General features: G+C 30.3%; 1 protein-coding gene across 1 annotated transcript; it reads right to left on the reverse strand.

Annotated features, from left to right (window-relative positions):
- Nucleotides 1-13,367: 13,367 nt before the first annotated feature.
- LOC127084876 (AT-hook motif nuclear-localized protein 27-like) lies at nt 13,368-14,220 on the reverse strand. The gene has a single exon (XM_051025390.1). The coding sequence runs from the start codon at nt 14,200-14,202 to the stop codon at nt 13,561-13,563; it is 642 nt and encodes a 213-aa protein (XP_050881347.1). The 5' UTR covers nt 14,203-14,220; the 3' UTR covers nt 13,368-13,560.
- Between the last annotated feature and the right edge of the window lie 530 nt (nt 14,221-14,750).

A 14,750-nucleotide genomic window follows, 5' to 3' on the forward strand; every position in this document is an offset into this window, starting at 1 on the left:
ATTCGTCGCCACCAGGTTCTATTTTTTGCTATTGTTCTTTTCTTGATATCTTTAAATTTAATTGAGTGTTTAAATTAATGATTTTTGAGAGATGGGAATAAAAAAAATTGATCTATGAAAGGGAGAAGAAAACATGGGGCATTGATGAGAGATTGAGAGAGTTTCGAGGGATGAGTAAAGTTTCAGGTACTCTCTTTGTTGTTTATTATTTTTTTTCTTTTAAAAATTCTAAGCCATGTGGGATAAAAGTATGGGATTTTAAGGGATAAAAATATGGGATAAAAATATGGGATTTTCAAGGGATAAAATCAGAGATAAAATCGGGATAAGGGTTATATATAATATTCTAACATTTATTTTCTTAAAATAAATTAAATATTATCTTCACAAATAATCATGGGATAAAATCAACCTAACACACCTCAAATCATAAGTCCTCTGCCCTAGTGCATCGAGGCATTTTTTTCCAAAATTCAATTACTTCTCTGGCCCCGATGCGCGAGAACTTTTAAGGGATAAAAACAACAAACAAACAAATATTTTTTAGACGAACTACGAGGCTCTGATCCTTCAATTAACTTGAGGGTACGTAGGCATAGAGTTGTAAGACTCTAGCGAGTATAATAATCAAAAATATTTTTTAGGGATTCTCTTACTATAATAATAAAATATTTTTATAAAATAAATAAATAATTAAACAATTAATAAATATTAAAGCAAACTTTCCTTATAAACACACTAACCCTCGAACTAAAGGAGGATCCCATTGAGTAAAATGGAGGTATGGGTGCCTAACACCTTCCCCTTACTTAACCGACTCCGGAACCCAGTATCTCACCTTTAACTTATAGGTTTTATCATTATTTCCCTGTTCCTTAGGAACGAATAAAGGATGGTGGCGACTCTGTCATTTTTCCAGCCGCGACACCATGAGCCAAGAAAGTCAAGAGAATTGGAAGTTAGCAAGTCTGTTGATGGTGGTTGGCCAGATGAATTCATCTTATCAAAACTGGGTCTCCCTAGACCTTATCTCCTACAATTTTCACCATATGAAAATTATTCCAAGAGAAAACTTACTCTAAATGACATTATAAACAACTTTTATGTTTAGACCTAGAGCTATTTTTTCTTGGAAAATCATTTTCTATGTTGAAACATTATAGGTCATTTTGTCTAAACCTTAATTTGAAAGTCAACTTCCTAAGGCCATAACTTGTTCAATTTTTATGAGATGAAATATTTTCAAGTTGCACAATCAAATTCAATGTGTATACTTCAACTTTGATGTTTAGAGTGGGAGATAATTCAACTTTTTTGAGCATGTGATATGAGACTACATTATAGGTCACTTTTGACCTATACCATTGATCAAGTGTTTCCAAACTTCAAAAATGCATAACTCTATCATTTCAAATCCAAATGACATAAAATTAGTAACCATTTTGAAGTTATTTGATATAGCTACAACTTTGATGAAGACACTTTTCTCATTTGAAGCTCATATAAAAAGTTAAGCAAGGTGGAATATTGAGACATATGGCTTGAGACTTCTACCTCAAATTTCTCCAAGTTCCATGCTCCAAATGAAAAAGTGTTGAACATGAAAGTTGTTCCTCTTGATCCCACCTTTCCAAAGAGCTCAAATTCATTCATTTTGGACAAGAAATGCATAGGCTGCGCATGGCTTGAACAGAGTGACATCACTTGGCAAGGATCAAGCTTCAAACATCAAGGTGCAATTGCCTTGCAATCCAAGCTTACTTCAGAGCATCTGATCTTCAATTATGGACCTCAAACAATCATTTCATGGGCCTATGCGTGCCCATGCACCATTGCATCACCATTTTCCAAAATTGGAAAGTGAATGTGAGTGTGCAATTATCAACCATTTCAGCTATAAATAGAGCTTCAATTGCTCAGAAATTCACACACAATCGTGCCAGCTTTGATCCCCCATTTCAAACCCTCAATTCTCAAAGGATAAGCCTGACAAATTCTCTTGAATTTGAGCTTGAATCTCCACTATTTTGGAATTTAATTCTCCAGGAATCCATAGCTTTTTAACCATTCAATCCTTCTTCTGCAAGCAAGTGGAGTGAGTCCAAGCACAAGCAAGATCAAGACCAGTTGAATCCAGACCTCCATTGAAGGTATTTCTCAAAAATTTTGAACTCTTCGATTCTCTCAAATTCTTGCTCAATTCTATTGATTCTTTGGTTGTCTGAAGTCCTACCAATGTAGGCAAGAAGATTGAGTTGCTTTGAGTTCAAATCGAAGCAACTCAGTTCATGTACCTCAAATTTCAATTCCACATATCTCTCAATATACTAGGAATTGGAGTGAATGGAGGTCAGATTCGAGCTCAGTGCCATTTTTTCTTCAAGATTATGTCCTTGTTTTTCATTATCGTGATGGTTCATGGTGGACCAGTCCGATGAGGTCCACCAGAGAAGATGACCGGAGCTCTGGCTCCGGCGATAACTTGGCAAGGCTTTGAACCACATGATACGTCCCTCACGTTTTAATCTTGATCATTGGTGTTGATTACCCAAGTTGCAGCGCTGTTGACTCAAGTCCATGTGGAACGCGCGCTAGGGATTAATCTGATGGTCCACGTATTTTTGATTTTCTGAATTTTTGTTTTAATTGCATTTTCTTCAATAATTCATATTAAAGTCAATACTGATCCAAAAAATATGGGACTTTCACCAAAAAAATTCAAATATTTTTCTCTTTCATATTCTAAATTAAAATTATTTTTTGGATCATTATTAATATTTTTCATTATTTAATTTATTTTGCATTTGTTTTTAATTGTTTAAAAATATTTTTAAATGTCCAAAAGTTATGAAATTTTTTCTCCAAGGTCCTTTGACCTTGTTTGACCTATGATAAATCTCATGGTCATTTCTTTGATATTTTGATGAGGTTTTAGGAATTGGACAAAATATATTTGATTTAAATGCACTATTTTATTATTTTTAATTGAATAAATGTCAATTAAATTTTTGTGACCATTTGTATTGACTTGTATGAGTTTGCTTATTGTTGTTGGGCCTTGGTCAAGGTTAATTTGACTTTATCAAGTTAATATCATTGGATTTAGGGGATTGATTTAATGTACATTCCATCTCCCAAAATGAATGAATGATATTAATTTAATAAAAGTCCTCCTTTGACCAATTTGTGATTTCATTCACCCCCTTCCAACTTCATCTTATTCCTCTTCTTAATTTATTCATTCCATTTGACTTATGATATCTCAAAGTCCTAATGCTAGTTGATTGAAAAATTGACATGAGTATGGATGAGATTAAGCCACACCTTTTACATATTCTTTTTGTGTGTGGTATATTTCATGAGCATAGTCCATTATACTATGTCTCTAACATGCATTAACACCAAAATTCTATTGCCTGGCCTCAAATAGTTGTGACTTCTACATAAGTCCAATTACGATTGCTTAACATGGCGCTAAATTTTTGACATAAAAGGCATAAGCATTCTAGTTAGTGAGATTGTAAGTCTCCCCTCTTTCATGGTATTGTGTGGAAACTTGGCCTTCTTTCCTTCCTTTGGAAGATGTTTTGGTTCAAGGATCCATGCTTGTGATAAGTGGGTTGAGTGTTCTCCAAAGAATGTCTTGAAAAGCAAAAGCAAAACAAAACTAACCTCTAACCTACTAACTATTGACTTTTAAATTCAAGCTTTTACTTTAATGCAATTTACTTTTTAACACTTTATTTCATTTGTCATTATTCATATCATTCTAATTGTTTATGTTAATGCAATTTTCACTTTGTCCACTTGGACCATATTGTGTATTATATTTTGTTTGTGTTACTTTGTTTGTTTGTGTGGTCTTTGACCATTAATGCACATAATAATCATAAAAACCCTAAAAAAAACTTTTGAGTAGACTATTGGCTTGATCTTGGACAAATGGACTTAGAATTTAGGCAACCTTCATATGCTAGTGGACTTGGCCAATGCCAACTTGTTGAAGAACCAAGTGCTTGCAAATTTGAAATTCATCTGATACATCTTTGAAGACCTCTCTAGGATTCATCTGCAACATTATCATTGTGAAGCTGTTATTTTGAACTTGTGACTTGTGGAATTCATCTGTTACATGGGCTATTCTTGGAAGAAGATCATGGAATGGATAATCTTGGATGAGGCCATCTTTATTTGATGCCTTCCTCTTCAAAATAATATAATTGTGCATTTGTGTATTGCTCGATTCTAAAAGTCCAAGGGAATTCTGGGTTTCTATTGACATACTTGTCTATTGGATTGCTACCCACTTGGTCAGATTTTTTCAACTCTAAACTTTTAATTTTTGTACATAGGATAGTCTCTTCTTCTTCTCCCCATTTCTTTAATTTCAAAATCTCTCCCTCCATTTTTTCTAAATCTCCTTTGTGTGAACTACTTTTGTTCTAAACTTTGATCACTTTTGCAAAAAGATAGAAACTTTGGCCTTATGCCATTACATTTTCAAACTTCTTTTCTAAATCAAACTTGTAAATAAACTTAACTATATTTGACTTAAACTTTCAAAAAGCCAAAAAGAACTAACTCATTCAAACCATTTTAGGCCTTTGTGCCTTTCAAACTTAAATTTTGTTAAAATCAATGCATCCACTTTGAAATTTATATCACGAACTACGAGATTTTGATCTCTCATTATTATGTTGGTACATAGGCACAAGACCGAAGGTCTTGTCAAACACAAAAATATAATTAATAAATTATTTTCTCATCTCCCAATTCTATTTGTTTGTAAACATCACTTTATACCAAGTACATATGCACACAAAAAGGGTTCCCTCTGTGTAACCAACCTTTTGGTGCTAACACCTTCCCTTTGTGTAACCAACCCCCTTACCTGTGATCTCTGGATTTTATTAGTTTTTATTTGAAAACTTCTTACTTTTTGGGTTTTGTTTGTACTTTTTCCCTTTTTCCTTGGAAACAATAAAAGCGTGGTGACGACTCTTGTTATTTGATCTCTAGCTTGTCAATAGCTTAATGATCATGAATTTCCCGCTACATTGTCAAGTAATTTGAAAAATCTTTTCTTAATAAATGCTAACACATCTTAAGCATATTTAAACAAACTTCAAAACACTAAATAAATACATAACTCATTTAAACTATTTTTTGCCCTTTGTTCACTTTTTGCTTTTAAAGCTTTTTTCTCAAAGTTTAGACATGAGTCATTTCCATAGTTGAGATATAATTTTCCTATCTTCATAGTATTGATGACAATTCTTTTCCATCTAAAAGAGTTAATGACATACTTGTTGATCTTTATCCAAGTTGGAGCCCTTATCAGTGGTGATGCAAAGTTCTCATAATTTTGGGTGGCTAGTTGAGTGTTTTCCTTAAAATGACAAAATGTATTTTCATTAAAAATGAATCAAAACAAACATCTTTGTCATTTTTACCATGAACTACGAGGTTTTTATCCTTCATGCACTTTGTTGGTACGTAGGCATGAGACTTAGGAAGTCTTGACAAACACAAAAATTATAAAAAAATATTTTCCATCTCCCTAATCATTTGCAAACAACACCATTTTAAAGCAAAAATGCACAGATTTTCAAAGAGGTTCCTATAGAGTACGATAGATGTTTATGGTATTAATATCTTCCCTTTGCATAACCAACCCCCAGATCCTTATCTCTTTTTATTAGTTTTGTTCTAAAACTTCTTTGCATTTTGTTCGTTCTTTTTCCATTTCCCTTGGAAATAATAAAAGCGCGGTGACGACTTTTGCTTTCTGAGTTAAGTTAATCGATAACTGAATCTCAAAGTTTTTACCGCCACAGGAGTTACAAAAATTCAAATGGTAGAGGTAGTTACATCACCAACTTTCTCAATATTGTTCGGATCAACGCATTGATGGATTACAAAGAGAGCTTTATAATCTTTCTTGCTCAAACCTTTATGTGCTTCCTTTTTTTCATATGTGGTATCTTCTCCAATTGGTGTCACTCCATTCTTCACGAGATCCCAAATATCTTGATAGTTGAAGACAATCTTCAATTGCTTACACCAATTCTCATAATTATTGTTATTCAAGATGAGAAGATTTGTTGGAAACTGTCCGTTCGGATGAAAAGTCATTGCTTTACGTTTCCCAAGAATCGCAACTAGTGCTTTAGATATCAGATGTTGAAAATCGATTTTGATAGAATAAAATTAAATTGCTTTCTCGATTGATTTACAATTATCGTTCTTCACTCTTAACTTGAGTGATTCAACCACAGATTGGTTGCAAAATGATTCTGCCACACAAAGATTTGAAAGAAATGAACAATTTGGAGGAGAAAAGAGAGAGAGAGAGAGAGAGAGAGAGAGAGAGAGAGAGAGAGAGAGAGAGAATTAGGGTTTGGGAGAAGAGAAGAGGATTTTTATTGAATTTTATATGAATTGTTATTTTTTACAAGTAATGGTGTCTCCTTATTTATAACTGAGATTGTTTATACATCAAACAATCTCTTTAACTAGCCTTATTTGACCGAGTACAACATGCATTTCAACTACCAATCAAATGCACACAACTTCGACTACTACTTGATATATTTAACTCTGTGTCGAATACATGTATAATTGTTTACTAAGAACTAAAGTTGATTTTATAAATTATATATAGATTCAACTCTATAAAATTTACAATTATGCTTGACATGAAGAATAACACATTTAACAAAAATATATTCCTTTTTAACAACCTTTCTGATCTGTCTAGTTTGGAAGTTGCAGTCTTCTTTGAGACTTCCTTTCAACGAAATTAAATTAATGTCCAAAGAAGCAAATTTTCCTCAACAATATGTTACACTTGGTAAAATTTGGGAGAACTCTTGACACATATTTGTCACTTGCAATTAGGGATGTTCATGGTTCATTGCACTGAACCAAACCAGATTTATAGTTTAGTTTAGTTTATAATAACCATTTTAATAAAAATACGATTAACTGTTAAAATGGTTTCAATTCAGTTTAAAACTAGTTTATAACCAGTTTGTGTTTATAAACTAGTTTATTAACAGTTTGCAATTATAAATCAATTTTATAATTTGAACTCTTTTAAAATTAATATTTTTAATTTCATAAAAAATAATTAATTTAAATTACTTTTTTTATAATATTTAAAAATATTTATTTTTAAAAAATATTTTATTTATATAAAGTAAATTAAATTTTTTATTTTCCGAAAAAAAACGTTTTTTTTTAATTTCTGGAAAAAGAAATTTAATTTTAATTTTCGGGAAAAAAATCCAAAATAATTTTTTTTTGGAAAAATTGTATATTTTTTTCTATAAAAAAAGTTTCAGAATAATAAATTTTAAAACTTGGGAAAAAAATCACTACAATTTTTTTTTTTATTCTGAAATTTGTATTTTTCAAAAAGTTTTCCATTATTTTTTATTTCAAAAAACAATAAAGGATTTTTTTTTATATTTCAATAAACAATAATTTTTTATTTTTCTGAAAACATATTTTTTTTATTTCAAATTTAATTATATTTTTAATGAATAAAAAAATGATTATTTTCAGAAAAAAATTGTTTTTTATTTTATGGAATACAAAATATTTTATTTTCAGATATTTTTTCTAACAAAACTATACTTGTTTCTTTATAATTCTATTTTTAGTTTTCAATAAAATATTTTTTATTTTTCATATTTATAAATATTTTTTAATTTCCATTTTTTTTGTTTTCACTCTCAATAATTCTTCTTCTTCTTTTTATATAAAAAAATTATTTATATAATTAAAATAGTTTATAAAACAAAATTGATTATGAATCGGTTTTAGGCTGAATTAGAATTATTTAATTTAAATGGTTCAATTCATTAATCATTCAAGTTGCTCAATTATTTTATGGTATAATATAATTCAGTTTAATAATATAATTTGATTAATCAAATTTTTGAACACCACTGCTTGCAATCCATCTACTAAAATGCCTAAAATGGTTGACTTGTGGGATTTTGTAGAAGCTTACATTTTTTTATGCATATGGTAATGATTGATTTGTTTGTACTGTAGCACAAAATTTGTCACTGGTGCAAAAATACATGTGAAATGCGTGTATGTAGAGTATCTGGCATTCCCAAAGCTTTCAAAAGTGGGAAAATGTGACAAAATTAAAAAAGGTGTATCAAAAAGCTGATGCATTTTTAAATCAATGGCATAGCAAAAAGTATCAAGAAAAATAATGGCATCCAACCAATCATTCATCGAATCGAGTCAAGAGTGATCAAAGCCACAGTTGGATAAGCTAAAATACAAAGTTGATGTAACATTTATCCAATACAAGGTGGATTGGATTATGCTTCAGGGATGAAGATGATATGATTTATCAAAGCAAAACTATTGTTAGAATGAAGAAATCACCGTGAAAGAAATATCAAAAGAGGAAAAGAGAGAATGAAGTTACAAATTATTTTATTGAACTGGATTCCGTGGTGATTAATACATAAGAAATATATTGCATCTTAAAAAAGTTATGTAACTAGCTCAACAAATTTATAACTAACAAATTTTCTAAAATAGTAAGCTTTTAATTAACTTTTGAAACTTAGCTACTATATAAATAGAAAGTCTGTTTGAAAATAAGTAAGCCTTGTGATTTTCTAGCATTATGCATTTATATGTCAAATTTTCAAAAACCTTTGAACAATGCAAGTAAAGTTCTTTATTGAACTAAGGATAATAATGAGATTTTTATTCCAAAATGGGACTAGGGACTCTATTCATGATAAACATTGCAGGATAAAAAGTCTAGGACTACAAAATATTTGGAGTGTTAGCTCGAAAAATAAAAACTCTTTGATATTGTTAAAATGTGTTAATGTTTTCTTTCCACCCTCCCATTTCTCTACGGAGATTCTACAAATTACAAACTGGTTTGAAACAAAATACCTTTCAAAGAATAGAAATTTGACATATAATTCAAGGTTATTTGTCACTTATGATTTTAGCAGTTGAATTACATTGTACCTCTACCATTTTTGAATAAAATTATAACATTTTTCCTAGTTTCATATTTGGTTTTTATTAAAATGATACAAGTGTATCTACAAAATCATTAATAACTATTAAAATATAAGAATGACCGTGATATGAAATGATTGCTAAAGGGTCTCAAAAATCAAAATCAACAAGATCAAAAGGATGTTTTGATTTATTAAAACTGAAAATATAAGGTAATTTCTTGTGGTTAGCTTCGTGACAAACATGACATACAACCTTTTAGTCAACAACAACAAAGAAAAAAATAGAGTGTAAAATTTGCATTCTAGTAAGAGACGATTTTTCTAATCTAAAAGTCCATAAGACACTATTTGGTAAGGTACAAATAGAAAAACTGTTTATACTAAAGGCATCTAGATCAATCATCTTCATAGATGGTTAGGCCGGAATGAAACACTTAGTATCATTAGAGCTTACATTGTATTTTAAGTTTTTGAATAAATTAATTTGATAGAAAAATAAGGTATGTAAAGAATATTATAATAAAAAATGAGGGGAAATTGACAATATTGATGTACTTGCCTCAAGTAAGTTGACCGTTAGTCAACTTAACATTGATAGGATATATTTCATTATAAGAATGAAACCAATAACTTGTGGAGAAAATATGATCATTGTCTCTTGAATCGATACAAGATGTGGTTCTGTGTGTTGTGAGAATATAACATTCAACTGGCTTTAATGATGACAACTATCAAACAATTTGGTATTCATGATGTCTACCAAAATATATTTGATAAGGAAAATATGGTTCTATGTGATGACGAAAAATGTTAGGTCAAACAAATTTTTATATTGATAATAGCTCTTTTAAGAGTTCGTTGTGACAACTGTAAAAAGGGGAGTTGATAACAACTGATCAGTGGTTCCAAATGATGGCATATGAACAAGAAAATATATCTCAAACCTCGTCATTTATATGTTTCAAATTGAACTTGAAGTGCTAGATAATGTTGAATAAATCAGGCGGTCTTAAAGTCTTGAAGTTATGAAAGTGAGAAAATGCGAAAGCTCTTTTGGTACTTCTCTTATCGTTTTAGTTTGATCAATTATTTATAAATGGAATAAGAGTAAGTCTTAAGGTATTAAGGAAATGCATACGCATACAAAATGATTTTCAAACCTCTCTTCTTTTTTGATAAAATCTCTTAAGACCAATTCAGGAACACGCTTAATTGGTTAGAAGATTGGTTAATTAATTAGAAGGTATTTTACACTGGTTAATTAATTAAGGGCTCCCTGTAATCTATTAAACCTATTTGTAACACCTTTTAATCGATTAAATAAGGTGTTAATCGATTAAGTGACTCTGAAACTCAAAATTCCTATTTTGGCTCGGTTAGTCAATTACCACATAGGATTAATAAATTATATCATTAAAAAGACCTGTGGATTGTTTCCCCTTTGAGTCAAGTCTTTTCCTATATAAAGAAGGTTTGTCCTCATTTTATTTTACACCAAATTTTTTAATAAAAACCTTTATATTATTCTTTCTTCTCTCTTTTTCTTCTAAAGTTCTATTTTTCATTAAATTTACCTTAGTACCAAGAAAGTGAGAAATTTATTCTAAGAGTTATGTAGTATTGGTATTGCATTTAATTTTTTTATTCAATAATGTCATTCTCTTGTAAAATATTTTAAGATTGCAAGCTAAACCTAATTGTAATATGGAGCATCAGCTTCTACTATTTGGTGAAGGAATTTTGTGAAGATTGTGATAAGGATGAGTGGAGAGTGAGTTTGTTATAATTTGAATGAAAAGGGTAAGTTTTTGTTGAGTGTTGAAAAAGAGTTGAAAAATGTGGTTAGAAGATGCATGTGTATGTGTGAAAATTCGTTCATGGAAAACTCATATATGTGAGGATGATGAAATAAGAAAATTGGATCTTGTATTTTATGTCATCTTTATTTTTGTTCATTTTTTTATCTTTTTGAATGATGTATGCATATGATGTACAATAGCATGTATGATGAATGATACATGGATGATACAATGCATATGATGTATGATTAATGATGCCTAAAATGAATGATAAAATGGACTTAAAGCGTGAATTTTGGGTCAAGGCAATATTTTATTAACTTTTGCTTTGATCTTCAAATAATACAAAAATGCATATGGTGGAATAAAATTAAAATAGATAGATTCATGTATGATCATAAGATAATATCATAACTGAGAATGAATAAATGGATTTAAATTTGTCTTTAGCTTGAAATCATATTTTGTTGTCTTTATGATTAATGAAGTGAATGAAATGATATGAAATTTGCAAATGAATTTCACCTAATGTAATGAAAAGATGCCAAGATATGATGTCCTAGCCATGATTAGAAGTTAGAAATACTTGGACAAAATTTAGGGTATGACACACTGATATGACAATTAAAGCAGAAATTTTTTTAAGATTTTGGATAGAGAAAAACTCTTAAAAAATATATGAATTATAGTTTAAAATTTAGTGAAATGGGCTATTTGAAATATGAAAATTCGTGTTATAATCACATTGCAAGATGCCTTTAGAAAAAGTGGTAATGTTTGAAAAAATGACCATGAATGTTTGCAATACTTTGAAAAAGGTACCAAGATCAAATGGATTGAAAAGGTATCAAACTGGTTCAGATTTTTCCAAAACTTTGCAAGTCTAACCTGTTGCACATATGGAGCAATCGGTTACACGACCTACAATGTTAAAAACATTTAGGCAGAAAGATGAAGCAATCAGTTGCAGTTTTATGTCAATGGTTACACTTTAGTAACGTTCAAAAAATTTCAGTAAAATACTTGAAGCAATGGCTTGCACATTATATGTAACCCATTGCACTAATGTAATTTTTGAAATTTTGCTTTTTAAAAGTTATGTTTTGATAGAATATGAGATGAGGTTTCTTGAGCATCTAAAGATTATATAAACATATGAATTGCCATTAGAGTAGCTTGATCAATAATCCAATCTTTTAATTTCTAAAGCTTACGTCATCATGATAATTTATTCCCATTTTTTTGTTCGTTGATATTTCTTCATTGATAAGCTTTTGTCTTCATCAAAAATAAGCTAAGATAGATGATGAACATCTTCTTAACATATTTGTGACCTATATTGGCAAAAAAAACGCACAACTATTTCCTTCTCTAGTATGTGTGTAATAAAAAAGGAAATGTCCAAAATGATCTTGTGATAAGCAATCCATATGGACTAAGCTTCCAGGGAACCAAGATATAATTAGGGGAAAAAAAACATTGACTACAATGAGGGAATTTGGCTCTATCTAATGTATGGTTCAACTCCCCTCCTTGAAAATTTTAACACACATGATAGAAGCACAAAATTCGTAGACCATAAAATTATATGTGCCTAACGGTTCAACAAAAGACAAAAGGAACAAACTCTTTCTATCTTTAGAATATCCATATTATCAGTTGTAGATGGATTCCTAGTAAAAGCATCATCTACAACACACTTGATCTAAGTCCCCGTAGGAGGAGTCCAAAGAACCTCCTTGATGGAGGAATCCCTAAAATGGTGAGTTGAGAAATTAAAGGCCTTGATAGTAAATATGGTGAGATCTACTAGCATTGAATGCTAGGTTGGTGTTAGAGCTAGTGTAGGATATTTGAGCAAAAAAATTGATTGCAAACAAAACTAGACAAAATGCTCCAGTCTTGAAATCTACTCATTTATGGAAAACCATCGTTAATCAAATACATGGTGAGATCCTTTATAGTGATATCACATTTAGTGAAACATTTTACTAATATGGAACATTTTAGTAAATTTTACTAAGATGGAACATTTTACTAGTAATTTTTTTCCAAAATATTATTAAGCTCCCGATTCACCAAAGCTATGACTCCATGGAGGTAAAAGATTTTGGAAGAACCAAAATATTTTATTAAATTCTTTTTATGGTATTGTTAGAGGGAAGCTTTTATGTTATATCAGCTTATATTATCGTTCTTTGGATCTCTTATAAGTTTTGGTTCATCACAACACCACTCTTTTGTTGTATTTCTCTTTTACTATTGTAAATCTTCATTTTCATCTAGATATAAACTCGACCGACCTTCTTGAGCCCGCCACACCTAAATTGGCATAATATATCAACTGCCTTAACACCAAGACATACTAAGCTGATTAGTTTCTTGACTTGTCCCACACCATAACTTTTGTTTTCACTTAATTTAAGATATATACATGGAATAAATTTGTTTATTAAAAAGATACTATGATTAAACTTAACTTATCATGGTAGAGAAATAATTATTCATATTTATTATATATATGGAGATTCGTAAATGAATGAGTGAAAAAGAGTAAGTCCAAAACAACAAAATTTTATTCCACCCACAAAATTATTCATTTAAATAAACTGAAATGTTTTAAAAACAAACAATACAATTCCATAATAATGTTTATTGAATTTTATTGAACATCAATATGTAAATTACTAATCGATCAAGCTCGAAACAGGGAGGTTTGGGTGGTGATTTTGCAATACGGTAGCATCTTATCCGAATTTACGACCCTGGGTAGAAGATGAGAAATAGTGAGTTTGGGAACTCATCATGTTTATCATTTCAGATGTTGATTCTCCAGCATTGAGCAAGTCAGTATCCCTGTTAGTCACATGTTCACGCTCATTTTCTATGGGATCATTGGTCACCGAAGAAATCTTTTCAGGTGTTGTATTTGCAAAAGAAGCAGCCATCAAAGTCACTGGACCTGAAGCCATTAAAGGGGGCATGACACTCCCCCCAATTGCCTGCCCTGATGTCCCCATTAAATAAACTATCAATCTACCTGCACTTGATAGTGTTTCCGAAGGAAAAACTGTACCTGATATCGAAAGTATCTCAAAATTTCCCTGAAGGATTATAATATTTCCTATTGGTTGAAGAAGCCTAACATTCGTCACTATTCCATTTCCGCAGAGGATATTGATGCCCCTCCCTTGACGACGAGCGTAATCAAGGAGACTTTGTGACACGTCGGATCCAGAAGTGATCTCAAGGACATGAGAATTTAGTGCATTAGGATTGTCACGGTTTTCTATGATAGGCATTTTGGGTTTGTTCTTGGAGCCAAGTGGACGCCCTGGAGGCCGACGACCGGGAGTGGAGGATGATGCTTGGTGGTTGTTGTGTGACATGGTATCACTTTCTAGTGTTTTGAGTAGTTGTTTTAATGTCTTGCTTTGCCAAATCTTTCCACCTTTTAAAATAGAGTTGAATGACCTGAAATTATTATTTTATTAATATTTAAAAATTTTATGTTTCAAAATTAAAAAACTATGTAATCTTTTAGGGGAAAACAATGGGAAAAAAGAACATTCTAATAAACAATGACGATCAAAAGAAAAACTTGTTATGTTTATTACTTTCTTTTATATATTTATACCGCCCACAAGATTCACTCACTTACCTCCAAACAGTCTTTGTTACTTTATTCCATTACATTTAGCTATTCTCTTTGACCAATATTATTCACTCCCTAAAAACAAACTAAACTATTGAATCCATTTATTGCATATATAAATTAATTTAATTTACTTAATTATTTTATTTTTTTATTCATTAAAAGATATATATTTTTATAAAACAAATAAACAATTTAGTGTCAAGAATAATATTTGTTTATTTTTTATTAAATATTTAATATATCAATTATTGACTTATAAACTATTAGTATTTGATGAGA

The sequence above is a fragment of the Lathyrus oleraceus genome, chromosome 5 (assembly GCF_024323335.1).
Source record: "Lathyrus oleraceus cultivar Zhongwan6 chromosome 5, CAAS_Psat_ZW6_1.0, whole genome shotgun sequence".
Lineage (NCBI taxonomy): Eukaryota > Viridiplantae > Streptophyta > Magnoliopsida > Fabales > Fabaceae > Lathyrus > Lathyrus oleraceus.